The sequence below is a fragment of the Microcaecilia unicolor genome, chromosome 1 (genome assembly GCF_901765095.1).
Source record: "Microcaecilia unicolor chromosome 1, aMicUni1.1, whole genome shotgun sequence".
NCBI classification, from domain to species: domain Eukaryota; kingdom Metazoa; phylum Chordata; class Amphibia; order Gymnophiona; family Siphonopidae; genus Microcaecilia; species Microcaecilia unicolor.
Window position 1 is genome coordinate 770,472,178 of NC_044031.1, and position 27,966 is coordinate 770,500,143.

At 44.4% G+C, this 27,966-nt stretch overlaps 1 protein-coding gene across 1 annotated transcript in view; it reads right to left on the bottom strand.

The window, feature by feature from the left end:
• Window positions 1–27,966, bottom strand: part of CTDSPL2 (CTD small phosphatase like 2) — a gene marked incomplete in the record, with an annotated part of 403,243 nt that overhangs the window by 296,587 nt on the left and 78,690 nt on the right. The window contains 3 exon segments of the mRNA XM_030189827.1: window positions 16,179–16,394; window positions 17,141–17,290; window positions 17,712–17,850. Of these exon segments, the coding sequence (XP_030045687.1) occupies window positions 16,179–16,394; window positions 17,141–17,290; window positions 17,712–17,850 (505 nt within the window).

The following is a 27,966-nucleotide window of genomic DNA, read 5'->3' on the forward strand; positions in this document are numbered from 1 at the left end:
TGAGGGACAACAGATTGTTGGTCCTGGTCTCCGGAAAATAGGCACGAGCCGTCCAAGAATCCAGCAGAGCTCCTATGAATTCGAGTCTCTGTACTGGGAGAAGATGGGACTTTGGATAATTTATCACAAACCCCAGTAGCTCCAGGAGTCGAATAGTCATCTGCATGGACTGTAGAGCTCCTGCCTCGGATGTGTTCTTCACCAGCCAATCGTCGAGATAAGGGAACACGTGCACTCCCAGCCTGCGAAGCGCTGCTGCTACTACAGCCAGGCACTTCGTGAACACCCTGGGCGCAGAGGCGAGCCCAAAGGGTAGCACACAGTACTGAAAGTGACGTGTGCCCAGCTGAAATCGCAGATACTGCCTGTGAGCTGGCAATATCGGGATGTGTGTGTAGGCGTCCTTCAAGTCCAGAGAGCATAGCCAATCGTTTTCCTGAATCATGGGAAGAAGGGTGCCCAGGGAAAGCATCCTGAACTTTTCCTTGACCAGATATTTGTTCAGGGCCCTTAGGTCTAGGATGGGACACATCCCCCCTGCTTTCTTTTCCACAAGGGAGTACCTGGAATAGAATCCCAGCCCTTCTTGCCCGCGGGCTCGACCGCATTGGCGCTGAGAAGGGCGGAGAGTTCCTCTGCAAGTACCTGCTTGTGCTGGAAGCTGTAAGACTGAGCTCCCGGTGGGCAATTTGGAGGCTTCGAGGCCAAATTGAGGGTGTATCCTTGCCGGACTATTTGAAGAACCCAACGGTCGGAGGTTAAAAGAGGCCACCTTTGGTGAAAACCTTTCAACCTCCCCCCGACTGGTAGATCGCCCGGCACGGATACTTTGATGTCGGCTATGCTCTGCTGGAGCCAGTCAAAAGCTCGTCCCCTGCTTTTGCTGGGGAGCCATGGGGCCTTGCTGAGGCGCACACTGCTGACGAGAGCGAGCGCGCTGGGGCTTAGCCTGGGCCGCAGGCTGGCGAGAGGCAGGATTGTACCTACGCTTACCAGATGAGTAGGGAACAGCCCTCCTTCCCCCATAAAAACGTCTACCTGAGGAGGTAGATGCTGAAGGCTGCCGGCGGGAGAATTTCTCGAAAGCGTTATCCCGCTGGTGGAGCTGTTCTACCACCTGTTCGACTTTTTCTCCAAAAATGTTGTCCGCTCGGCAAGGGGAGTCCGCAATCCGCTGCTGGATCCTATTCTCCAGGTCGGAGGCATGCAGCCATGAGAGTCTGCGCATCACCACACCTTGAGCAGCGGCCCTGGACGCAACATCAAAGGTATCATATACCCCTCTGGCCAGGAATTTTCTGCACGCCTTCAGCTGCCTGACCACCTCCTGAAACGGCTTGGCTTGCTCAGGAGGGAGCTTGTCCACCAAGCCCGCCAACTGCCTCACATTGTTCCGCATATGGATGCTTGTGTAGAGCTGGTAGGACTGAATCTTGGGCACGAGCATACAGGAATGATAGGCCTTCCTCCCAAAGGAGTCTAAGGTTCTGGAGTCTTTGCCCGGGGGCGCCGAAGCATGCTCTCTAGAACTCTTAGCCTTCTTCAGGGCCAGATCCACCACACCAGAGTCGTGAGGCAACTGAGTGCGCATCAGCTCTGGGTCTCCATGGATCCGATACTGGGATTTGATCTTCTTGGGAATGTGGGGATTAGATAGTGGCTTGGTCCAGTTCGCCAGCAATGTCTTTTTTAGGACATGATGCATGGGTACTGTGGACGCTTCCTTAGGTGGAGAAGGATAGTCCAAGAGCTCAAACATTTCAGCCCTGGGCTCATCCTCCACAACCACCGGGAAGGGGATGGCCGTAGACATCTCCCGGACAAAGGCCGCGAAAGACAGACTCTCGGGAGGAAAAAGCTGCCTTTCAGGGGAGGGAGTGGGATCAGAAGGAAGGCCATCAGACTCCTCGTCAGACAAATATCTAATGATCTAATGTCCTCCTCCTCCTCCCACGAGGCCTCACCATCGGTATCAGACACAAGTTCACGAACCTGTGTCTGAAGCCGTGCCCGACTCGACTCCGTGGAAACAGGGCCACGGTAGGAGCGTCGAGAGGTGGACTCCCTCGCCAGCATCGGCGAAGCTCCCTCCGCCGACTTCGGCGGGGAGTCTGCCTGTGAGGCGGCCATAGCCAGTACCGCTTGACCTCACCTCGGGCATGGGGCCAGCCGGCGCCTCACTCAACGGTACCGGTGGCGCAAGCACCCCCGGTACCGGAGGGGAAGGGCGCAACAGCTCTCCCAGAATCTCTGGAAGAACGGCCCGGAGACTCTCGTGCAGAGCGGCTGTGGAGAAAGACTGAGAAGCCGATGCAGGCGTCGAGGTCAGAGTCTGTTCCGGGCGTGGAGGCGGTTCCCGGCTGTCCAAGGGAGAGCGCATCGACACCTCCTGAACAGAGGGTGAGCGGTCCTCACGGTGCCGATGCCTACTGGGTGCCGACTGCCTCGGCGACCCAGAGCTCTCGGTACCGAGACGGGAAGGAGACTGGTGACGATGATTCTTTGACTTCTTCAAGCGAAGCATGTCACCGGAGCTTCCCGGTACTGACGAGGACGTAGAATCCAACCGTCGCTTCCTCGGGGCCGAGGCCGAAGAAGGTCGATATCGGGGGGGGGGGGGGGGGGGGGGGGCTGTACCGCAGGAGCCCTCAGGGCAGGGGGAGACCCACCCGAAGGCTCACCGCCACCAGCAGGGGAATGGACAGCCCTCACCTGCACTGAAGACGAAGCACCACCGTCCGACGACATCAGCAATAGCGGAGGTCCCGGTATCACCGACGTCGACGCAGCCTTTCGATACCTCGGTACCGACGATGCACGAGGTAGAGGCCTCGATGCAGTCGATGCCGAAGACTTCGATGCCCGTGCTGTTGTCGTCGAAGAGCCCGAGAACAACGCGTTCCACTGGGCCAATCTCGCTACCTGAGTCCTCTTTTTCAAAAGAGCACAAAGACTGCAGGCCTGCGGGCGGTGCCCAGCCCCCAGACACTGAAGACACGAAGCGTGCCTATCAGTGAGCGAGATTACCCGGGCGCACTGGGTGCACTTCTTGAAGCCGCTGGAAGACTTCGATGACATGGGCGGAAAAATCACGCCGGCGAAATCAAAATTTGCGATGACGACGAAAGGCACCAAAAGAAGGGAGAAAAAAACCCGTACCGAGGCCAAAAATGCCGGTCCCGAAAGCAAAAGGAAACTTACGCGGGAAAAAGCTGGAAACACGGGAATAGGGTAAAGATCGGATCGGTCTCTCTTTTTTTTTTTTAAGCGAAAATCGCGAAGACACGCGAGGTCAACTTGAGGGGCACGAAACAGCGGCAAAACACGACCGTCCCGAGCGCGGACAAAAGAAGACTGACGAACACGAGCCGGTTCGGGCGGGAAGACGGTTGCACATGCGCGGTGCGCATGGGCGCGCGAGGGCTAGCAAAGGCCTTTGCTAGTGAAGATTCCGATTGGAGGGGGCTGCCATGGACGTCACCCATCAGTGAGAACAAGCAGCCTGCTTGTCCTTGGAGAAATTGCTTTTTCGTTTAACATACTTGCAAAAATAACTTATGCCCTAGTAGAAAGGAACTCTTTAGGGATGGACTATACTTCTGTAGGCCCTTTCTAACAGAAATCACCATATTATAGCTTTTAAAAATCATTATCAAAAGGAACTCTGTTAGCTTAAAGTAATGTGTGCAAAGTGATAAAAGTGTTGAGAGAGAGAGAGAGAGAGAGAAGAAGGGAAGGGTAAGAAGCCCAAAGAATAGAAAGAACAATGTATCTAAGCATAAGACCATGAAGCTGTAAGACTATGGAAGGTGGAAAATGCCATGTGCTGAACTAAAAAGAAAGGGTATAAAACCTGTAAACATTAAGGAGGGGTGTGCCTATTGCTTCTAAAGACAACCATCATTGCAAAGGTGTATTTTGAAATAATAAATTGATCTGTTTCACCAAATCTGGTTTTATAATTTTTTTTTTTTGTATAAGTTCTCAGGTTATCTGAGGGCTGCTTATAACAGTAATGGGATACAACATGCAGGCAGAATTTGCTTTCTCTACTCCAAGAACAAAGCAAGTCAGTTTGGGAAGCTGCTGAACAAGCTTCTAAGTAAGAAGGGGCATATATATAAACTATAATTTGAGGTCATTACTGGCTAACAGAATTGAACATTAATTGGCCAAAACTGTTTGAAAGAGTTCTAAGTATTGCCATACTGGGACCATCAAGCCCAGCATCCTGTTTCCAACAGTGGTCAATCCAGGTTACAAGTACCTGGCAAAATTCCAAAACAGTACAATACATTTTATATTGCTTATCCTAGAAATAAGTAGTGGATTTTCCCCAAGTCCATCTTAATAATGGCTTATGGACTTTTACATAAGTACATAAGTAGTGCCATACTGGGAAAGACCAAAGGTCCATCTAGCCCAGCATCCTGTCACCGACAGTGGCCAATCCAGGTCAAGGGCACCTGGCACGCTCCCCAAACGTAACAACATTCCAGACAAGTTATACCTAAAAATGCGGAATTTTTCCAAGTCCATTTAATAGCGGTCTATGGACTTGTCCTTTAGGAATCTATCTAACCCCTTTTTAAACTCCGTCAAGCTAACCGCCCGTACCACGTTCTCCGGCAACGAATTCCAGAGTCTAATTACACGTTGGGTGAAGAAAAATTTTCTCCGATTCGTTTTAAATTTACCACACTGTAGCTTCAACTCATGCCCTCTAGTCCTAGTATTTTTGGATAGCGTGAACAGTCGCTTCACATCCACCCGATCCATTCCACTCATTATTTTATACACTTCTATCATATCTCCCCTCAGCCGTCTCTTCTCCAAGCTGAAAAACCCTAGCCTTCTCAGCCTCTCTTCATAGGAAAGTCGTCCCATCCCCACTATCATTTTCGTCGCCCTTCGCTGTACCTTTTCCAATTCTACTATATCTTTTTTGAGATACGGAGACCAGTACTGAACACAATACTCCAGGTGCGGTCGCACCATGGAGCGATACAACGGCATTATAACATCCGCACACCTGGACTCCATACCCTTCCTAATAACACCCAACATTCTATTCGCTTTCCTAGCCGCAGCAGCACACTGAGCAGAAGGTTTCAGCGTATCATCGACGACGACACCCAGATCCCTTTCTTGATCCGTAACTCCTAACGCGGAACCTTGCAAGACGTAGCTATAATTCGGGTTCCTCTTACCCACATGCATCACTTTGCACTTGTCAACATTGAACTTCATCTGCCACTTGCACGCCCATTCTCCCAGTCTCGCAAGGTCCTCCTGTAATCGTTCACATTCCTCCTGCGACTTGACGACCCTGAATAATTTTGTGTCATCGGCGAATTTAATTACCTCACTAGTTATTCCCATCTCTAGGTCATTTATAAATACATTAAAAAGCAACGGGCCCAGCACAGACCCCTGCGGGACCCCACTAACTACCCTCCTCCACTGAGAATACTGGCCACGCAATCCTACTCTCTGCTTCCTATCTTTCAACCAGTTCTTAATCCATAATAATACCCTACCTCCGATTCCATGACTCTGCAATTTCTTCAGGAGTCTTTCGTGCGGCACTTTGTCAAACGCCTTCTGAAAATCCAGATATACAATATCAACCGGCTCCCCATTGTCCACATGTTTGCTTACCCCCTCAAAAAAATGCATTAGATTGGTGAGGCAAGACTTCCCTTCACTAAATCCGTGCTGACTTTGTCTCATCAGTCCATGTTTTTGTATATGCTCTGCAATTTTATTCTTAATAATAGCCTCCACCATCTTGCCCGGCACCGACGTCAGACTCACCGGTCTATAATTTCCCGGATCTCCTCTGGAACCCTTCTTAAAAATCGGAGTAACATTGGCTACCCTCCAGTCTTCTGGTACTACACTCGATTTTAGGGACAGATTGCATATTTCTAACAGTAGCTCCGCAAGTTCATTTTTTAGTTCTATTAATACTCTGGGATGAATACCATCAGGTCCCGGTGATTTACTACTCTTCAGCTTGCTGAACTGACCCATTACATCCTCCAAGGTTACAGAGAATTTGTTTAGTTTCTCCGACTCCCCCGCTTCAAATATTCTTTCCGGCACCGGTGTCCCCCTCAAATCCTCCTCGGTGAAGACCGAAGCAAAGAATTCATTTAATTTCTCCGCTACGGCTTTGTCCTCCTTGATCGCCCCTTTAACACCATTTTCGTCCAGCGGCCCAACCGACTCTTTGGCCGGTTTCCTGCTTTTAATGTATCTAAAAAAATTTTTACTATGTATTTTTGCTTCCAAAGCTAATTTCTTCTCAAAGTCCTTTTTTGCCCTCCTTATCTCCGCTTTGCATTTGGCTTGGCATTCCTTATGATCTATCCTGTTACTTTCAGTTGGTTCTCTTCTCCACTTTCTGAAGGATTGTTTTTTGGCTCTAATGATTTCCTTTATCTTACTGTTTAGCCACGCCGGCTGACGTTTAGTCTTTTTTCCCTTTTTTCTAATACGTGGAATATATTTGTCCTGAACCTCCAGGATGGTGTTTTTAAACAGCATCCACGCCTGATGCAAGTTTTTTACTCTGCGAGCTGCTCCTTTCAGTCTTTTTTTCACCATTTTTCTCATTTTGTCGTAATCACCTTTTCTATAGTTAAACGTTAGCGTACTTGATTTCCTAGTTTCACTTCCTTCAATGCCAATATCAAAACCGATCATATTATGATCACTGTTATCAAGCGGCCCTCGTATCGTTACCCCCTGCACTAGATCATGAGCACCACTAAGGACTAAGTCTAGTATTTTTCCTTCTCTTGTCGGCTCCTGAACTAGCTGTTCCATGAAGCTGTCCTTGATTTCATCAAGAAATCTTATGTCCCTTGCGTGTACAGATGTTACATTAACCCAGTCTATATGCGGGTAATTGAAATCCCCCATTATTATTGTGTTGCCCAGTTTGTTTGCGTCCCTGATTTCCTTTAACATTTCCGCATCCGTCTGTTCGTCCTGGCCAGGCGGACGGTAGTACACTCCTATCACTATCCTTTTCCCCTTTGCACATGGAATTTCAATCCATAGTGATTCCAAGGAGTGTTTTGTTTCCTGCAGAATTTTCAATCTATTTGATTCAAGGCTCTCGTTAATATACAATGCTACCCCTCCACCAATCCGATTCACCCTATCACTACGATATAATTTGTACCCCGGTATGACAGTGTCCCACTGGTTATCCTCCTTCCACCAGGTCTCAGAGATGCCTATTATATCTAATTTTTCATTTAGTGCAATATATTCCAACTCCCCCATCTTATTTCTTAGGCTCCTGGCATTCGCATATAGACATTTCAAACTATGTTTGTTGTTCCTAAGTACATCATGCTTAGTACTTGACAGTATTAATTGGCAATCTTTTGTCTGATTTTTATTGTTATTTAATGATACCCGATCTACTACAATCTCTTTTGCAACCTCACTATCAGGATACTCTATCTTCCCTGTTATGGTGATATCTTTGAAAGATACCTTATCCCGAACCATGCTCTTTTGAGCGACTGTCGGCCTTCCCCCCATTTCTAGTTTAAAAGCTGCTCTATCTCCTTCTTAAACGCCGATGCCAGCAGCCTGGTCCCACTCTGGTTAAGATGGAGCCCATCCTTTCGGAATAGGCTCCCCCTTCCCCAGAATGTTGCCCAGTTCCTAACAAATCTAAAGCCCTCCTCCCTGCACCATCGTCTCATCCACGCATTGAGACTCTGGAGCTCTGCCTGTCTCTTGGGCCCTGCGCGTGGCACAGGTAGCATTTCAGAAAATGCTACCCTGGAGGATCTGGATTTCAGCTTTCTACCTAAGAGCCTAAATTTTGCTTCCAGAACCTCTCTCCCACATTTTCCTATGTCATTAGTACCCACATGTACCAAGACAGCCGTCTCCTCCCCAGCACTATATAAAATCCTATCTAGGTGACGCGTGAGGTCCGCCACCTTCGCACCAGGCAGGCAAGTCACCAGGCGATCCTCACGTCCACCAGCCACCCAGCTATCTATATGCCTAATGATCGAATCACCAAGTACAACAGCTGTCCTAACCTTTCCCTCCCGGGCAACATTTGGAGATATATCCTCGGTGCGAAAGGATAATACATCCCCTGGTGGGCAGGTCCTGGCTACAGGAGTACTTCCTACTTCACCAGGGTGATGCTCTCCTTCTAGGAGACCTCCCTCCTCCAAGGTAGCTAACCAAACCTTTTATAAACCCCGCTGAGCTAACTGCTTTTACTACATTCTCTGGCAACGAATTCCAGAGTTTAATTATACGCTGAGTGAAGAAATATTTTCTCCAATTTGTTTAAAATTTATGACTTCGATATTAACAGAGGTTTGGCGATGAAGCAGCATGTGGGAGATGGTTGGCACGCAGGGAATGTGCAAAAGAGTTGGGTAACTGAGGCTAGGTACCAGCTAGATCGTGTGTAAGCGTGCCTGTCTGTGTTTCCTTGTGTCAGTGCGCATAGGAGCAGAAGATTTCAGACAGTGCCCAAGACTACAGGGGACAAAAGGGAAGCTTAGTGAAGAGTAGATTTTGATAGCACATTTGCTGCCCAATTTCAAAGCCATAATAGGCGTTTAGCTGAAAACACCAAGGCCATCTCTTTAGCAGATGACCTAAGCAAGTCACAGAGGCCATCTGCGAAACAGGCTAGAGCAGCTTCTAAGGTGGAAGTCCAAAGGCTGAGAGTCAGACATCAGCAGACTGCTGAACTAGGCAGAGACATGCTCTTGCAACGTTAAGACCCTGATATCGTAGCCTGAAGAAACAAAGCAGTTACTTCAAATGACATTTAAGAGACAACTCAGGCCTGCACATCCTTTAATGCAGTGCAACTCTGAGCAGGGACTGTAGCCTTCTTAGCAACCGCAGTAACAAGGGAGTCTGCTGAAGGAAGTTATTTTTCGCTTTTTCAGCTCATCAGAGATAAGTGGATAAAACCTGGCCATGGCTCTAGCAACCATCTGGAATGTTCCATTGCACTGAAATTACTTCATATATAGCTTCATGATTATGAAAGGTCATAATAGGATTTGAGATAGAGGAAGAAGACTGAGCTGTTGGAGCGGTAATGTAGAGAACATCTAATGTTCTAATTATCAAGGTATTAAGGAGAAATTAGATCTTACCTGCTAATTTGCTTTCCTTTAGTCCCTCCGGACCGGACCAGGATTGGACTGATGGGTTGTGCTCGCCTACCAGCAGGTGGAGACTGAGAAAAAACTCTGACTCTAGAGAGCCAATAGGAGCCCTGGCCATGTGACCTTAGCCTCAGTATTTGAATAACAAAGCAGGAAAAAAAAGAAAGACCTTCTGTGCCGTATGGAATCCTAGCAGCCACAAAGCACTCGGCAATGCCAAGTATCAGAGCTCACCAGCAACTCTCACCAGAGAAGTGGTATGGCCCGATATGTATTACAGCTCACCAGCAACTCTCACTAGAGAAGTGGTATGGCTCACTTGTACTATAGCTCACCAGCAACTCTCACCAGAGAAGCGATATGGCTCACATGTAATATAGCTCACCAGCAACTCTCCCCAGAGAAGTGGTATGGCTCACGCATAATATAGCTCACCCGCAACTCTCACCAGAGAAGTGGTATGGCTCACTTGTCTTATAGCTCACCAGCAACTCTCACCAGAGAAGTGGTATGGCCCACTTAAGATTTTATATATATTCCATCAACTGAGCTTACCAGCAACTCTCACCAGAAAAGTGGTAAATCATATTTAAGGTTTTATAGATATTCCAGCAACTGAGCTCAGCCACAACTCTCACCAGAGAAGTGGTATGGCGTATTTAAGGTTTTATAGATAGATTCCAGCAATTGAGCTCACCAGCAACCACCAGAGAAGTGGTATAGACCTCGTAAAGTTCTGTATATATATAGTATTGTTCCACGAATCGTAAAGGAATGAATACACTTCCTACTGAATACACTTCCTACTTAATAAAAGAAGCTAAAGAGTAGAGAGAACATGGGAGGGGCCTGGTCCGGTCCGGAGGGACTAAAGGAAAGCAAATTAGCAGGTAAGATCTAATTTCTCCTTCCTTAGCGTCCCTCCGGACCGGACCAGGATTGGACTGATGGGAAGTACCAAAGCAGTAATCTGAAGGGAGGGACCCTATGAAAACTGCAGAGAAATGTTCATGCTGCATAGGCCACCTGGCAACAACTAACATGTAGTGTGTCCCAATGAGCAAAATAAAATGAAACTAGGACTAAGTTGCCAACTTACCAATGTGCACCGAGAGCACCAAAAATCGCCGTAGTAAGAATAGAGCCCGCTTCTGAAGTTGTGGAATATGTTGTAATACGCTGTGGAACTGCCCTCTCAGCGAGAAGAGAAATAGACATTCTCATTTCCTTGATCCTTCGCGATATAGCGGGTTAGAAACAATGAAAAACTTTTACGCCTACTGGCTAGAAGGACAAAACCAATAAGAAAAAACCGATTGGGAAAGGTGAAAACTTTAAACTACAGCAGACCGAAAAGAAGTTACCAACCGTAGAAGTATTCCACACATAGATCTACTTGCTGCAATGGCTACTGGGAAACACTGCTTGAAGAGGAAAACTTTATAGAAAAAGTTATGGCTACTAGAAAACAGAACTTTAAGAGTCTGTTCACCTAGTTCACCTAGCTGGTGGACGAAGCGGGAGGTACAGGTGCAGGACTCCTTTAAGAAACCGCTTTGACAGTGGATGCTGCATAAGCGTGCGGTTGTCAACAGTATCATGCATCACTGATAGAGCTGCCAAATGAACTCTAATGGATGAGTAAGACAGACAAGATTTCGCAAGATGCAGAAGATATTCCAAAACATGCAAAATGGATACTGTTTGTGGAATGAAGTGGCGAGAGGAGTACCACAGAGTGAACCGTCGCCACTTTGATTCATAGGACTTTAATGTAGATTTCTGTCTGGAAGCAATTAAAACTTGAAGTACTTCCTGCGAAAATATCAAAGATGTTGCAGACCCAGTAACCACGCCATAAGTTTGAGTGACTGGGGGTCCGGATGTAGAAGGGTGCCTTGGTTCTGCGTAAACACCTAGTGAGATGATGGAATAAACGCATAAAGAAGGCTGAAAAACCCCTGCTGGACGTTGGCATCTGTCCCTGTCTCCGTCAAGACTGTTGCTGAACGGAAGAAGCAAGAAATGTTCGTGAGCCTGAAGGCAAAAAGAGATAGCCCTGAAGTGTCGCAGTGAGGAAGTAAGGCTGAAAAAATGAGAGTCCATTCACCTAAATGCAGGGTGACACAACTAAGAAAAAATGAGTACAAACTCAAGAGTATACTCTTAACTCCTCCTTGGCGGATGACATAACCCATTGCCATGGCAAGGACCAACATAGCTCTCTCCGCCTTGTTTGTCAGTAGGGAAAACAAAATTCACCCGAAGGTAAAACGAATTGCTGAGGTCCCCCAGAAAAAAAATATATACAAACAAGCTTCTGCCAAAAAGTGTACTGCACGAAGCATCCCAATGACAGAACTAAGGTTCTTGAGATAACTAGATGACACTTAAATAGCGCGATTGATGACCCTGAGATTCACAATAGGATGAAGGAAAATTCCTTCTTGGGCATTAGAAAGTAAAATTGCATTCTGCAGAATAGAGCGAGGAAATGGCCGAAGGCCCAAGGTCACCAAGAAAAATATAAACTGGGATGTTTGCAGAGGAGACAAAAGACTGTGCGCCAACCTGACTAAACAAAGAGAAAATCAGAGATATCTGATGAGAGATCAAATGAGAGATCAAATGAGAGGCCTGGCTACAATCACCACCCAACCTAGAGACTGTAAGAAATGCAACACCCGGTGCGTGACCTGAGAACTCTGCTGATAAGACTTTCTCCAATTAGGCAGTCGTCTAGGTAAGAATGAAATGACCCTAAGAGCGCAATGAACATCCTCTTAGATCTATAAAAGAACGGAAGAGAGAGTACTGCTGAAAATGACCGGTTAATGCATAAGCAAAAAACTAGCCATTCTCAGGATCCTGAGGAGAAGAGGAAGGGTGACCAAGGACACCAGTTAAATAGGGCTACAAACTCCAACCCTATCTCTATGGCGTTCCATAGTTGGGTAAGTTCTGAATATAGAAAGTTCTGAATATAGGAGTCCACCAGCTATGGTAGTACGCTCCGGACAGAAAAAAATTGTCCCAGTATGAACGTCTGATTCACCGGCCTGTAATTTCTTGGATCTCCCTAATCCACATACCACTAATCCACGTACCACGGTCATGCGTCCTCCCTCACTGAGATGTAGATTGTAAGCTCCCTTGAGCAGGGAACGTCCTTCTTTGTTAATTTGTACAGCGCTGCGTAACCCTAGTAGCGCTCTAGAAATGTTAAGTAGTAGTAGTAGTACCAGACTCACACCCAATAGATATGAATATTGAGCTTGTTTCAGGTTAAAACACCGAACCTAGGCCCAGGGTCCCCGGTGTTCCTAGTGGTGAACAGCCATGGCAAATATTGTATGCGTTAGTTTGCAGAATTACTGCAAAGCCTTGCTTTTGGAGCACAGATTTCTGTTCGATACTCTCGTGAGAGGTTTTTTTTTTTTTTTTTTTTTTTCTTTTCTTTAATGCTGTTCTGGCTGTAGAAAGGTGGACATTTGAGCTTCCCCAGAATGGCAAAACTTATGTACCTATGCCCATTAGATATGAATGCTGGACTTGATGGACTTTAGGCCTTACCCAGCATAACCATACTTATGTACCTATGGTATAAATACACAGGAAGTGAGTGAATCCCCTTCCAATTGAAAGAACACTCTGGAGTGAAGGCGCATAGAATGAAAATGAAAAAGGACAAACTTGGAAAATACCTGTAACGAAAAAAGTGAAGTTGTGCCACAGCCACTTGGTGAAGGCAGTGTAGACAAGACTGTATCTGAATTCAAGAAAGCTTGATATAACATCAGGTCTCTAAGGAAGAGGAAGAGATAGCAGATGGTATGTATAGGCATACTGGACCAAACCAGGATGTTTATAATCTGCCAATGCTGCACTGATAGAGTAGAGACAAACACGAGTAGATGGTTTGAGGACCGTCCACTATCTTTAAGTGAAAGGATGACTTTATTCTCTAAGTGACCATATGTCCTGTAAAAACCAGAAGAAAGCTAAAATGAAAAATGAGAGGCTTCAAGGCAGTTGGAAAAGAAGGGAAGACATGAATAAAGCATGCCTGCTAAGGCAGCTGAGTGATTGGGAGCTTGGTAGACAGGACTGTCCCTCAGAGAATATGAAAGAGCTGATATATCCCCATGGCATCTGAACAATATACTGTATGCCTCTAGAGAAGGCTTCTTAAAGTCGGAAAAAGAAAACACTGTATAACACTACAGCCATTGAGAGTGTCTGTTAAGTTCTTAAAACACTATATAACATCATAGGCATGGAGTAAAATGCTTGAAAGGAACTAATATATTATGGTCAGAATTGCAAAGTACCAATCAATTGACTCTTAGACAATGTAGTCCTATTCACCAGGGAATGAGAAAGACAGAAATCTACTCTATGCCTTTAGAGAAAGTTTCTAAAGTTCTTAAAACACTGTATAATACTACAGCTATTGAGGAAAATGCTTGAAATGAATTATGATATTATGATAAGATGTAGATTTTCCACCAGGCAATGAAAAATGACTGAGCACCAGAAAAAACTAGTGTTAACAGCCCCGTGATACATAGAAATTTAAAAGAAGAAAAGCTTGTTATATATTCATATATGAAAGGAGCCCCCTTTCAACCAAATATTGCCTGCTGATGTGAAGAGCATTTTAGAATACGCCGTTCAGCACATACAAAAGTGTACACATCTTGGAGCCGAACTGCTCTATGAACTGCAGCCTTACCTTCAGCAGAGAGATCCCCGACTGATAAGATGGAGGGAGAAACAAAATGGCCGCCGTTCGCTCCACTGGCCCTGTGGCGATCGTCGACAGCGCGCCCGACACCTCCGAACAAGCGGAGCCCAGTGGAACGGCGAAGAAACAACAGCCGGCGAAAAAGGCCCCGAAAAAACTGGAGGCAGCACCGGACCCGAAGAAACCTTGAAGGGAGAGCAAAATTTACACGTTCCGGCTGCGTGAACTGCGCGACGCTGACCGACAGCAGCTGTTTGAACTTTTAAGCCATATCGGAAAAAACAGGTGGCCGCGCTTACGCGGTTCGCACATTTCTTTTTTTTTTTTTTCGTCATTTGTTTAAACTGCCGCCGCCAAAACGCAAGAAAATGGAGGAAATTAAATCTGATGAGAAAAATCGCTGTTTAAAGTCACAGATACTGAATTATTTTCTTCTGTTTGTTTTTTTTTATTTTTTTTATAACCCCTCAATCATAATAAAACACTGGAGCTGCCTGCTCGTTAGAAGTTTGGGGAAAGAAAGGCTGCTTCTTTGAATTTCCTTTTATTTGATTTAATTCTTTTAAAGCAGCTACCTGTTAAAAGTGGCTGCCTCTCCCAAAGACGGTACACCTTTCCAGAGAAAGGGACGGCCCTTCCCTGCTAAGCCAGGGAGATGGGGAGGAAGGGGGGTGGACTCGAGACACCCGAGTTTAACACCCCCGAGGCTGTCAAAGAAAGAAGAGAAAGGAAACCCTGTCAAGCCTCTAAATAAGATTCCAGGCACAGAAGAATTATCACAAATATCTGTAATATCTAAAGAGAAAAGGAGAGAGACTAATGGGCTCACTTCCTACCTGCTGGGAGACTGAGAAAATACTGAGAAAATACTGAGGCTAAGGTCACATGGCCAGGGCTCCTATTGGCTCTCTAGAGTCAGAGTTTTTTCTCAGTCTCCACCTGCTGGTAGGCGAGCACAACCCATCAGTCCAATCCTGGTCCGGTCCGGATGGACGCTAAGGAAGTTCTTCCTTTTAACACAGTAACATAGTAGATGACGGCAGAAAAAGACCTGCACGGTCCAACCAGTCTGCCCAACAACATAAACTCACATGTGCCATTTTTTGTGTATACCTTACCTTGATTTGTACCTGTCCTTTTCAGGGCACAGACCGTATAAGTCTGCCCAGCACCATCCCCGCCTCCCAACCACCAGTCCCAGCACAGACCGTATAAGTCTGCCCAGCACCATCTCCACCTCCCGCCACCGGTTCTGCCACCCAATCTCGGCTAAGCTCCTTAGGATCCATTCCTTCTGAACAGGATTCCTTTATGTTTATCCCACGCATGTTCAGAAGGAATGGATCCTAGCCACAGAGGTACCATCTTCCTCCTCATTAGGACGCTCACCCCACTCCAAGCCATCCTTATCACCAGAGGAACCCGAAGGCAGAGAATGAGACAAGAGAATGGGTTTCAGAAACTAATGACGCTGTATCCCAGTCAGGGGGAGAAGCAGTATCCTCTTTTTAATAGCTAAATTCTCTGGAGGCCGAATAAAGGAAGCAGAACCTGAGCCTGTTTCAACAAATAAGACTGATGAAGCAGCACAAAGTATGGAGAAAAAAAAAAAAAGAGAGAGGAAACACACTGTTCATGCCTACGTCGAGGGGCCCTCAAAAATGCCTTCCAGAATCAGCTCAGACCCAAGGAGTGACTGAGGAGCTGCAGGAAAAAGTGTGGGAGCTGTTATGCCAGACACATAATGATTAGCAACGATAGTCATTCCCATGCTCTCTGAAGACATCTGTTCACTGGCTGAGTGCCCTGTCAGTGGCTCCACAGAAACACCAGAGACAAGATCCAAACCAGGGTTTGAGGACTCCTGCCTTCAACAGGGACAAAGAGCAAGTTACTACTACTACTATTTAGCATTTCTATAGCGCTACAAGGCGTACGCAGTGCTGCACAAACATAGAAGAAAGACAGTCCTTGCTCAAAGAGCTTACAATCTAATAGACAAGAAATAAATAAATAAGTTACACACTGACCCGATGCTGTTCTTCTCACTGAACAGAGAGCATTCATTGTGTAGCATTCCAACAGAATGAGAAAAAAGGCACAGACAAGATGGAACTTTAAGCCTGTTGTCACATTATAAGTAAATGTTTCTTAGATATTCCTTTCATTCCTGCAGCACTCCATTAAGTATTTTGGCTACAACCGGCCTTTAAAAAAAAAAAAATCTTAAGAATGTTCTATGCACATCTCACCTGTGAGCAGTGGAAGGTCACGGCTAGGTGCCTCCTCCACTTCCTCTAAACCGTTGTTGATTGAAGGTCGGATCTGTGCTGCTTGGCTGGAATAACTCGCCCCATTGGTTGACGTTGCTGTGCCAGTAGTAATCTCATCTACCTGTTCCATATCAAGCTGTTTGACTATTTCTTCTGCCTCCACAGCTTGCCCTGGTGAATCAGACCCAGATGTCCCTGAAATTACATTCCAGCAAACATCACTTACTGTAGTTGGCCAAACATCTGTACTGCTAGCGAACAGTGAGATAAATTAATCTAAAACTATGTACAAATGAGGAAACAAATTTAAAGGCTTCACACTGCTTTAGCCTAACACAGTATTGTACAGCGCTGCGTAACCCTAGTAGCGCTCTAGAAATGTTAAGTAGTAGTAGTAGTAAGAATACTGAAAGGTAATTTTAAAACAATACAGGAACGTAAGACCTTTGAAATAAGAATGATTGAATATTTTAACAGCCAACAGACAGGACTTAATAAGGATCTGGGTTTTCTAACCCTCCTCTCACCTACCAACACCCATCCTTTTAGAATATCAATGAAATGCTTTGATGTCCCCATGCATACCCCCACCATCCCACTCTGTCAGACTGTCAAAGTAATGCTTTGATGTTTCTCTTATATATACTATCTGCTACCACATTTGCTTATTTCCGATCTGACGAAGAAGGGCAACCTTCGAAAGCTAATCAAGAAATGTATTAAGTTATGACCAATAAAAAAGGTATCATCTTATTTTCTTTTCCATGTTTTTGTTTGATTTCTACTGATAACCTTTAAGAGTGGACTAACACGGCTACCACACCTCTCTGCCTAACATCTCAGAATGCTTCACTACATAATTATGTTTATGTAAGATGCTAAATGCTGCTTCTTAATACTGTGCATATTTTACCCTATTTTCAGAATTCTTTTACACTTACCATTTTTATTTGCTGGTGAGAAGAAGCTGAAGACAGGAGAAAATATAGTCCCCAGCAACGTAGTCCTTGGAGGGCTAACAGCACCACTAGCATCTTCTGCTTTTCCATTTTCTTTCACATGCTGGATAGCAACATCATAGTTTCCAGCTTCTGGAAAACACAGAAACCATTGGTAGGATTATTTAAAGTCTGCTTTGTTTTCCCTATGAAAGTAAACTTGGATAGGCATTCTCAGCTTGTTTTCTCTTCATTTCTAACCAGATGACATAGTTAATTCTTTATTTTAAGTAAGCGCTAATCAATTTTGACATGGACTTCTATAGGGACATATGGCAGGGTTTCATACTTGTTTGCAAGGTTTCATAGTTGCTACAGCCCACTGCAGTACCAAAATGCCTAACAGCTCCAATTCTTGAATAATGGGTTCAAGTTGCTTCAGACAAACTAAGCAAATCCCCAAGTTGAAATCTCCAAAGTAGATCAACAAAATGTAGAAACAAGCAGAATTGCTATACTATAATGGCTTTCCCTTCCCTCACAACATTAACATGTGAATCTAATATTTACAAACCTCCATTGACCTGACTTTTCTGTCGTACGCGGGAGATGGCTTTAGTAGATTTATCTCCTGTCCGAGGTGTAGATGTGATCAGGTTGTTGTCTAGATCATGTTCCGTCCTACTCCTCTTTGCAGGGTTTTCTCTTTCTTCCTTAAACCACAAGGGAATGGAAAAAAAAATCTAAGCAATAACTTTTTAATCACCAATTTCTACACATGCAACATACTTTCCAACTATACCTACTACTACTACTACTACTATTTAGCATTTCTATAGCGCTACAAGGCATACACAGCGCTGCACAAACATAGAAGAAAGACAGTCCCTGCTCAAAGAGCTTACAATCTAATACCTAGAGATGTAAAACAGTGAAAAGGAGTAGCCTATTCCAAAACACTATTGGTATCAAATTGACATAACATTTCTTTATAGTGACTGTTTTCTTTTTTTTGTGAGCATATTTAAATGATTGTTTCCCCCTGAAGTCTGTAATTAAATACTGAAGCTTTAGTAATTTCATAATCTGTTTGCAGAGATGGGTTCGTTACTTTTCAAAAGTACTTAAGTAAAAAGTAGAAGTACTGGCTTCAAAAGTAGAGAGGTAAAAGTAGAAGATCTTACCACAAAAAAATACTCAAGTAAAAGTAATAAAGAACAGCTCTTAAAACTACCCTTTTTTTACTACAAAGTAAAAAGTATTCTTAACAAGTTGGGTAACCGAATCTAGTAAAAGTTAACAAGCAAATTTCCAGGGAGTCACACCAGGTCCTTCCTAGGAAAACCCCCCAACACCCCGAGCATTGCAGTAGGCAGAACATTAATACACCTATTGGAAAAGAAAACAAGCTGGATTAGTACAGATCAGTCCTACACAGACACTTGATGCTAACAGAATACCCAGCCTTTTTCACACATGAACAGAGGTAGCCCCTGAAGTAACCACAAAATAAAAATAGAAATACGTAGACAACATAAAATGAACCCCCAAGAAGCCATACTCTGCATACAGTGCAAAACCAAAAAAAAAACAAAAAAAAAACAGAAACAGTTATATGTCCCTTTGTGCTGTGCAAAATATAAAAAGAGCAGATGTAAATGTCAAAAACTTACATATTCCAATTGCTACATTAAAAATTAACAAATAAAAGAAAAAGAGAAAACAAGTGATACATTTTTACTGCACTAACTTATTATTTTTATTACATTTGTATCCCACGCTTTCCCACTCATGGCAGGCTCAATGCGGCTTACATGGGACAATGGAGGGTTAAGTGACTTGCCCAAAGTCACAAGGAGCTGCCTGTGCCTGATGTGCCTGAAGTGGGAATCGAACTCAGTTCCTCAGGACCAAAGTCTACTACTAACTAACTAACATTTCTAAAGCACTACTAGGGTTACGCAAAGCTGTACAATTTAAACATAGAAGGACAGTCCCTGCTCAAAGAGCTTACAATCTAAAAGACAAGAGAACAATCTAAAGATAAGTGTACAATCTAGAGGACGAGTGAACAGTTAATCTGATAGGGTGGATAGATTGGGGCATTCTATATTTCTCAAGCGATTAGGCGCCGAAGGCAGCATTGAAGAGGTGAGTTTTAAGCAGAGATTTGAAGATGGGTAGGGAGGGGGCATGGCGTATGGGTAAAGGAAGATTGTTCCAGGCAAGATTGTTCCACCACCCTAACCACTAGGCCACTCCTCCACTTTTTAACTAGTTTTTGGAGGCAACAGCACCTTGAATATTATGTTCCATTCTGGTCACCGCATCTTAAAGATACAGTGGAATTAGAAAAGGTACAGAGAAGGACAACGAAAATGATAAAGAGGATGGGACAACTTCCCTATGAGGAAAGGCTAAAGCGACTAGGGCTCTTCAGCTTGTAGAAAAGATGGCTGAGGGGAGATATGATAGAGGTCTATAAAATACTGAATGGAGTGGAATTAGTAGAAGTGAATCGCTTGTTTACTCTTTCCAAAAATACTAGGGCTAGGGGACACACAATGAAGCTACAAAGTAGTAAATTTAAAACGAATCGGAGAAAAGTTTTCTTCACTCAACGTGTAATTAAACTCTGGAATTTGTTGCCAGAGAATGCAGTAAAAGCAGTTAGTTTAGTGGAGTCTAAAAAAGGTTTGGATGGCTTTCTAAAGGAAAAGTCCACAGACCATTATTAAAATGGAATTGGGGAAAATCCATTCCTTATTTCTAGGATAAGCAGCATAAAATGTATTGTACTTTTTCTGGATCTTGTCACGTACTTGTGACCTGGATTGGCCAATGTTGGAAACAGGAGGCTGGGCTTGATGGACCTTCGGTCTGTCCCAGTATGGCAATACTTATGTACTTAACCACTTAAGTCAGGACAATCATACTATTACATCATTATACTGTCCCGACCTGAAGTAGATTTTGATCTCCAAATGTTAGTAAAAAAATGTATATAGTCCAATATAAAGGTGTCACCTCATTTTCCCCCTTTTATTTATTAATTAAAAAAAAAACTTTTCTTTTTATTGTTATTTATTTTACAACTCAGAGAAGATACAGAAATTTGTAACAAATTCAAATTAAAATCAATACAGGTTATCTCTACTGAGATTAAATCCTTGCAATTAATTATTTTTATTTATTTTTTTTTTTGTTACATTTGTACCCCGCGCTTTCCCACTCATGGCAGGCTCAATGCGGCTTACATGGGGCAATGGAGGGTTAAGTGACTTGCCCAGAGTCACAAGGAGCTGCCTGTGCCGGGAATTGAACTCAGTTCCTCAGTTCCCCAGGACCAAAGTCCACCACCCTAACCACTAGGCTACTCCTCCACTAGGCTTTACTTCTCTTCTGCATGTCTCTAGATAAGTCAGGATAAAGTCTTATTTTATTTATTTATTGCATTTGTATCTCACATTTTCCCACCTATTTGCAGGCTCAATGTGGCTTACCTTTATCATTTAAGCAAAAATAAATTCAAGGAAAGGGAAAATAACAAAATACTATCTCTTCTTCCAATCATGCACTGTACATCTGTTACTTAATCACATTCACTTTCTCCTCTTCCCTGGCAATCACAAACTCTTCTAATTGTTTAGGCTCAATAAATTGAAACTGCTTATTTTGAAACAAGACACGACATATACATGGAAATTTCAACAGAAAATTAGCCCCTAGGGCCAAAGGTCTCTGGTGCAATGCCAAAAAGGCTTTACTTCTCTTCTGCATGTCTCTAGATAAGTCAGGATAAAGTCTTATTTTTGAGACAAAAAACAGAGAGTCTAAGCGTCTGAAGTTAAGTCTTAAAACTGCATCTCTGTCCATAAGCTACCAGAACCCTTGTTCAAACCCGTGATTTATTAGGGGGGCGGTAAATGACTGCCACTCTAGTGGCAATGGGTAGAATAGCCGGATGGAGTGTGCTTCAAAGGATGAGAAGCAGTGAGACTGCGGTAGGAGGAGGGGTTAGAAACTACAGGAGGGCGAGAGTAGTAGCCCGACGCCTCCACCGCGGCCAGCTGGGCGGGGAGTTTGGGAGAACAGATAACCTCCATGACAAAAGGCCGCGACTGAGGCAGAGTCATCAGGGGAGAGCCAGGTTTCAGTTAGGGCGAGCAGTTGAAGGGAACGAGAGATGAAGAGATCGTGGGTGAAGGGCAGTTTGTTGCAGACCGAGTGGGCATTCCACAGGGCACATGAGAAGGGGAGGGAAGAGGGGAATAGAGACGAGATTGGAGATATCATGGAATCGTTTGCATGGATAGGAGGACAGGTGAGGGGGGCCTGGATTAGGATTAATGTCTCCCGCAGATAGCAAGAGAGTGTGGAGGAGGGTGGGGGAGGTCGGGCGACGAAGGCGACGAAGACGGGATGCACTTAGGAGGAATGGTGATGGGTTAATGGCAGGAAGTGTTGAAGGTTAAGAGCTAGGAAGGAGGAGGGGGACAAGAAAGATGGTGAGGTGGTGAGGGATGGGGGTGAATAGGGTATTGCCATAGCGAGCAGGACGGGAGGGGACATGGGTGGGCAATGAGTTCCAGCGGTAGACAGCGGAAGGGGGAGGGGGAAAAGATTAGGAAGGGACAGGGCAAGGAAGAGAATGTGGTCAGGGGCCATAAGTAGTGAATGCGGTGTAACAGGTGTATGTGTAGTGACTGAGGTGAGAAGCAGATAGATAGAGCGGAAAAGCTGGATTGGAGGCTTGGAATTGGTGAAATTGATGGACTGGAGAGCAGGTAAGTCAATGGCTGACAAGTTAGCAAGCAGGCAAGTAAGGCATTGGTTGCCAAGCTAGCAGGCGGGCTGGAGCAAGCTGGTGCAGATGGACAGGAATGAGCAGGGAGAAGCTGGAGAGCAGGTAAGTCAATGGCTGACAAGTTAGCAGGCAGGCAAGTAAATGGCTGACAAGCTAGCAGGCGGGCAGCCTTTGTCTGTCGTCCTTCCCTTGTGTCACTAGCTAGCGCTCTGTGTGTTGCATGCGCTTCAGTCCCATTTGGGATCCCTCGTTGTTCTCACTTCCTTCTTGTATGTCTTGGTTCCAGATCGGCCGTGAGGCCCGTACACTTGGACTCTGTACGAGTGGGTTCCTGTTCGGCCGTGAGGCCCGCCTGAGTGGTCTATCTCCCTTTTCTGGTAGTGCTAGTGGTTTGTGCTGAGTGTGTGGGGCTTTGTGGCAGTGGTTCTGCTTTGCACCTGGTCGGTCTACCCTACGCCTTGGCCAAGATCCTTCCTAAGCCTCGGCCTAGGCACAAGGGCTCACGAACAGCTTAACAGGGGGCTTTGGAGGCTGGGACCTACAGAAGATATTAATTTACATTATGAGTGACACTGAATGGCACAGGAGAAAAGCCAAAGCTTATTAGTCTAGCCAGAAGGTGAAGGGATAGGATGGCAATATCCTGTCTTCACAGGTGCCAGAGAATGGCCTGAGGGCTACAATGCTAGGGAGTGTACAACCACTGACACTGTCGTCAAAGCCAACCATTTTCAGCAGGAGGACAGATATTTATTTATTAGGATTTATTTGCCACATTTTTTAAAGGAATTCACTCAAGGTGGTGTACAGCAGGAATAAGTCAAACATAAGTAAGAGACAATTACAGCAGTAAAAAAAAACATTCAAACAACAATACAAAGTATAGCATAGTATACTACATTACAATGTCAACATAATATGCAATAAAACATGTTAATAGGCAGTATAGGGTGTAAGTAAAGATGGAACACATAGATAAGGCAGAGTAACATGAGTAAGAAAATAAGGAAACTAATTTAAAGAAAGTTGCAAATGAGGTCAAAAAGGTGCTTGAATATTATCCTAGCTAGGGTAGGAGTGGGTAAACATGTCCTGTTATAGTATGTGCAGCCAGTGTCACTCCTTGTGTGTGTGTGTGTGTGTGTGTGAGAGAGACTAAGAAGTTAGTTATTTCTTCTATTAAAGGCCTGGAAGAGCCAAGCTTTCCCCTGCTTCCTGAAGTCGAGCTAAGTCTTGTGTTAAGTGAAGCCTTTGAAGGAGAGTATTTCAGTGTGTGGGGCTACTCCACAGAAGGCTCACTTGTGGGTATCACATTGTGTGATGTCTTTTGGAGAGGGTGTGATTAGGGATATGCCTTGGGATGACCTTGGATAAGTGTACTCTGGAGTAGTGGAGGAACCGGGGGTAGGGGTGGAGGGAGAACCAGGCATAACATGAAGAAAGGTAAGAAGCACAGGCAGGTGGGCGAGGAGTAGTCAAGCTTGCTGGGATGGTCCAAGCTTGCTGTGGGAAGAACATAGCAGAAGTGATGGGGGCACATTGAGCATGGAGAGCTCAGAGGATTTTCCTTCAGCTCCATCTTAGGCCTTACGTTCTTGTCAAGGTAGGCTGAATTTTTTCTAATGCATGCTGTTTTTTTTAATAAGCACACTGTTTGTTTTTTTTAAAGCACACTGTTTAGATGTTCCTTTTATATCTTTCTCCGTCTGTTTTAAAGTTTATGATGCTTTTATGTGTGTGACCATCTGTTTTACTTGATCTGTTCACTCATTTTACAAGTTTTATACTGCTTTATTTTAATACTATTTCACTCTTGTTTTACATAGTTTTATTTGCTTGCATTTCATGACATTTTAGGCTTATTGTGACTAAGTTGTTTTATTTATATAGTAGTGTTGTGACCGCTGAAGCAGGTGACTTTCTGTTGAAACACGTACCGTGTCAGGTCCGATCTCTGGTGCTTTGAAAAAAGGACTTTCACTTCATCCCTTTGGCTGGATTTGGTTTGTGTAATCCTCTGCTATTGCTTTGTGCTTTGGAACTCATGGGCATCCCACACTGTGGGTCCACATTGCTACTTGACAGATCATGGCTGTGGCAATATGTCCATGATAGGTTGAGAAGGAAGATTTGGAAGTGGAAATACATCAATATGTTCTCCCTCCTGAAATGGCTCACGGAGAGGCAGCGGGGTAAGAACAGCAAGAAGAAAAAAGCAGCAGGCCTGAAATTGAGAGCAGCCAGAAATATTGACAGTAGACCCCATGCCTGTCTTGTTTTTCTTAGCACTGCTTGTTCAAAAGACATCTCAATAACATCTGATTTATTAAGTTATGCGGACATGATTATCTGAGGTTATGAGGGAAAGGTGAGTAGTGGAGTGCCTCAGGGATCGGTGCTGGGGCCGATTCTGTTCAATATATTTGTGAGTGATATTACCGAAGGGTTAGAAGGTAAAGTTTGCCTTTTTGCAGATGATACTAAGATTTGTAACAGAGTGGACACCCGGGAAGGAGTGGAAAACATGAAAAAGGATCTGCAGAAGCTAGAAGAATGGACTAAGGTTTGGCAATTAAAATTCAATGCGAAGAAATGCAAAGTGATGCACTTAGGGAATAGAAATCCACGAGAGCTGTATGTGTTTGACAGTGAGAGTCTGATATGTACAGATGGGGAGAGGGATCTTGGGGTGATAGTATCTGAGGATCAGAAGGCGACGAAACAGTGCGAGAACGCAGTGGCCATAGCTAGAAGGTTGCTAGGCTGTATAGAGAGAGGTGTGACCAGCAGAAGAAAGGAGGTGTTGATGCCCCTGTATAAGTCGTTGGTGAGGCCACACCTGGAGTATTGTGTTCAGTTTTGGAGGTCGTATCTTGCTAAGGATGTAAAAAGAATTGAAGCGGTGCAAAGAAAAGCTACAAAAATGGTATGGGATTTGCGTTACAAGACGTATAAGGAGAGACTTGCTGACCTGAACATATATACCCTGGAGAAAAGGAGAAACAGGGGTGATATGATACAGACGTTCAAATATTTGAAAGGTATTAATCCGCAAACAAACCTTTTCCGTAGATGGGAAGGCGATAGAACTAGAGGACATGAAATGAGATTGAAGGGGGGCAGACTCAAGAAAAATGTCAGGAAGTATTTTTTCACAGAGAGAGTGGTGGATACTTGGAATGTCCTCCCATGGGAGGTGGTGATGAAAACAGTAACGGAATTCAAAAATGTGTTGGATAAACATAAAGGAATCCTGTTCAGAAGCCTAGCAGAGGTTGGGAGGTGGGGCTAGTGCTGGGCAGACTTCTATGGTCCGTGCCCTGAAAATGGAAGATACAAATCAAGGTCAGATATACACAAAGTAGCACATATGAGTTTGTCTTGTTGGGCAGACTGGATGAACCATACAGGTCTTTCTCTGCCGTCATCTACTATGTTACTATGAGGCTTATTTTCAAAGCACTTAGCCTCCCAAAGTTCCATAGAAACCTATGGAACTTAGCCTCCCGAAGTGCTTTGAAAATATGCCTCTATGTCACCTCTCGTTTGGATTATTGCAATTTACTTCTCACTGGTCTTCCTCTCAGCCATCTCTCTCCTCTCCAGTCTGTCCAAAATTCTGCAGCACGACTTATTTTCCGCCAAAATTGTTATACCAACACTAGCCCACTCCTCAAGTCACTTCACTGGCTCCCTGTCTGCTTCCGCATACAATTCAAACTTCTTTTACTGACCTTTAAATGCATCCATTCTACAGCTCCCCATTGCCTCTCCACTCTCATCTCTCCCTACATTCCTCCCCGTAAACTCCGCTCACTGGACAAATCTCTCGTCGTCCCCCTTCTCCTCCACTGCTAACTCCAGGCTTCATTCCTTTTCCCTTGCGGCACCTTATGCCTGGAATAGACTTCCTGAGCCTGTACGTCTAGCTCCATCTCTACCTGTTTTCAAATCTATGCTGAAAACCCACCTTTTCACCACTGCTTTTGGCTCCTAGCTACTACTCAATTGTCTCCCCTTGTTCCTTCTCTCCCAGTACTTCCTTTGCCCTTAATTGTCTTGTCTGTATTAGTTTTAGATTGTAAGCTCTATTGAGCAGGGATTGTCTCTCTATGTCATGTGTTCAGCGCTGCGTGCGTCTGGTAGCGCTATACAAATGTTAATAATAATAATAATAATTCCCAAGGCAAAAACTACCACTTCTGTTAATCTTTTGAGTTATAACTTCCAGCGAGGACTCCAAAAAGGATGTCAGATTAAATCTTTCTACCATATTCGGCTGAGAAATCCCAATTGTACCTTTAGCATTAGTCTGCAAATACTGAACACGCACAATAGGAGGAAGTGATTCTTTTGACATCCCTAGAACCTCGATTAAGGATTTCTTCACCATATCAATCGATGCTATCAATGGGGATCTTAGAAAATGAGTAAATCTCAGGTTTAACTTCCTGGATTGATTTTCAAGATACTCTAATCGACGTACAGTGAAACTTCTTTCCCTAATTGTGATCTGACTTAATTTTTCCAAATCTTGTAATTTTTTCACCTGTTTCACTTCGGTAAGCTGCTGAGTGGTAATCTGCGCTTGGGTAAGGGCTACCTTTGTCAATACCTTCATTTCGTAAATATTTTTTGTTATTAAAGACTGGAGAGAAGAATGTAATTTGAAAGCCAGGTAATGGTGCTGGGGCCGCTTGATAACAGTCATCATAATACGATCGGATTTGATATTCGCTTTGACGTAAGAATACATAGGAAATCAAATACGTTAGCGTTTAACTTTCAAAAAATAAAATGAGAAGAATGGTGAAAAGAAAACTTAGAGGAGCGACTGCGAGGGTCAAAAATTTACATCAGGCGTGGATGCTGTTAAAAAACACCATCCTGGAAGCCCAGGCCAAATATATTTTGCATATTAAAAAAGGAGGAAGGAAGACCAAACGACAGCCGGTGTGGTTAAATAGTGAGGTGAAGGAAGCTATTAGAGCTAAAAGAAAATCCTTCAGAAAATGGAAGGAACTAACTGAAAATAATAAGAAACGGCATAAGGAATGTCAAGTCAAATGCAAAGCGCTGATAAGGAAAGCTAAGAGGGACTTCGAAAGAAAGATTGCGTTGGAGGAAAAAATACATAGTAGGATACCAGTGCCAGAAACGGAATTGGAAGCTGACGAGTCGGATAAACTTAATGAATTCTCTGTAAACCTGGAGGATGTAATGGGGCAGTTCTACAAACTGAAGAGTAGCAAATCTCCTGGACCAGATGGTATTCATCCCAGAGTACTGATAGAACTGAAAAATGAGCTTGCGGAGCTATTGTTAGAAATATGTAATTTATCCTTAAAATCGAGAGTGGTAACGGAAGATTGGAGGGTGGCCAACGTAACGCCGATTTTTAAAAAAGGTTCCAGAGGAGATCCGGGAAATTATAGACCGGTGAGTCTGACGTCGGTGCTGGGCAAAATGGTAGAGACTATTATTAAGAACAAAATTACAGAGCATATTCAAAAGCATGGATTAATGAGACAAAGTCAACATAGATTTAGTGAAGGGAAATCTTGCCTCACCAATCTACTACATTTCTTTGAAGGGGTGAACAAACCTGTGGATAAAGGGGAGCCGGTTGATATTGTGTATCTGGATTGTCAGAAGGTGTTTGACAAGGTACCTCATGAAAGACTCCAGAGGAAATTGGAGAGTCATGGGATAGGAGGTAATGTTCTATTGTGGATTAAAAACTGGTTAAAAGATAGAAAACAGAGAGTAGGGTTAAATGGTCAGTATTCTCAATGGAGAAGGGTAGTTAGTGGGGTTCCCAAGGGCTCTGTGCTGGGACTGCTGCTTTTTAACATATTTATAAATGACCTACAGATGGGAGTAACTAGTGAGGTAATTAAATTAGCTGATGACACAAAGTTATTCAGTCATTAAATCGCAGAAGGACTGTGAAAAATTACAAGCGGACCTTACGGGACTGGGAGACTGGGTGTCTAAATGGCAGATGACGTTTAACGTTAGC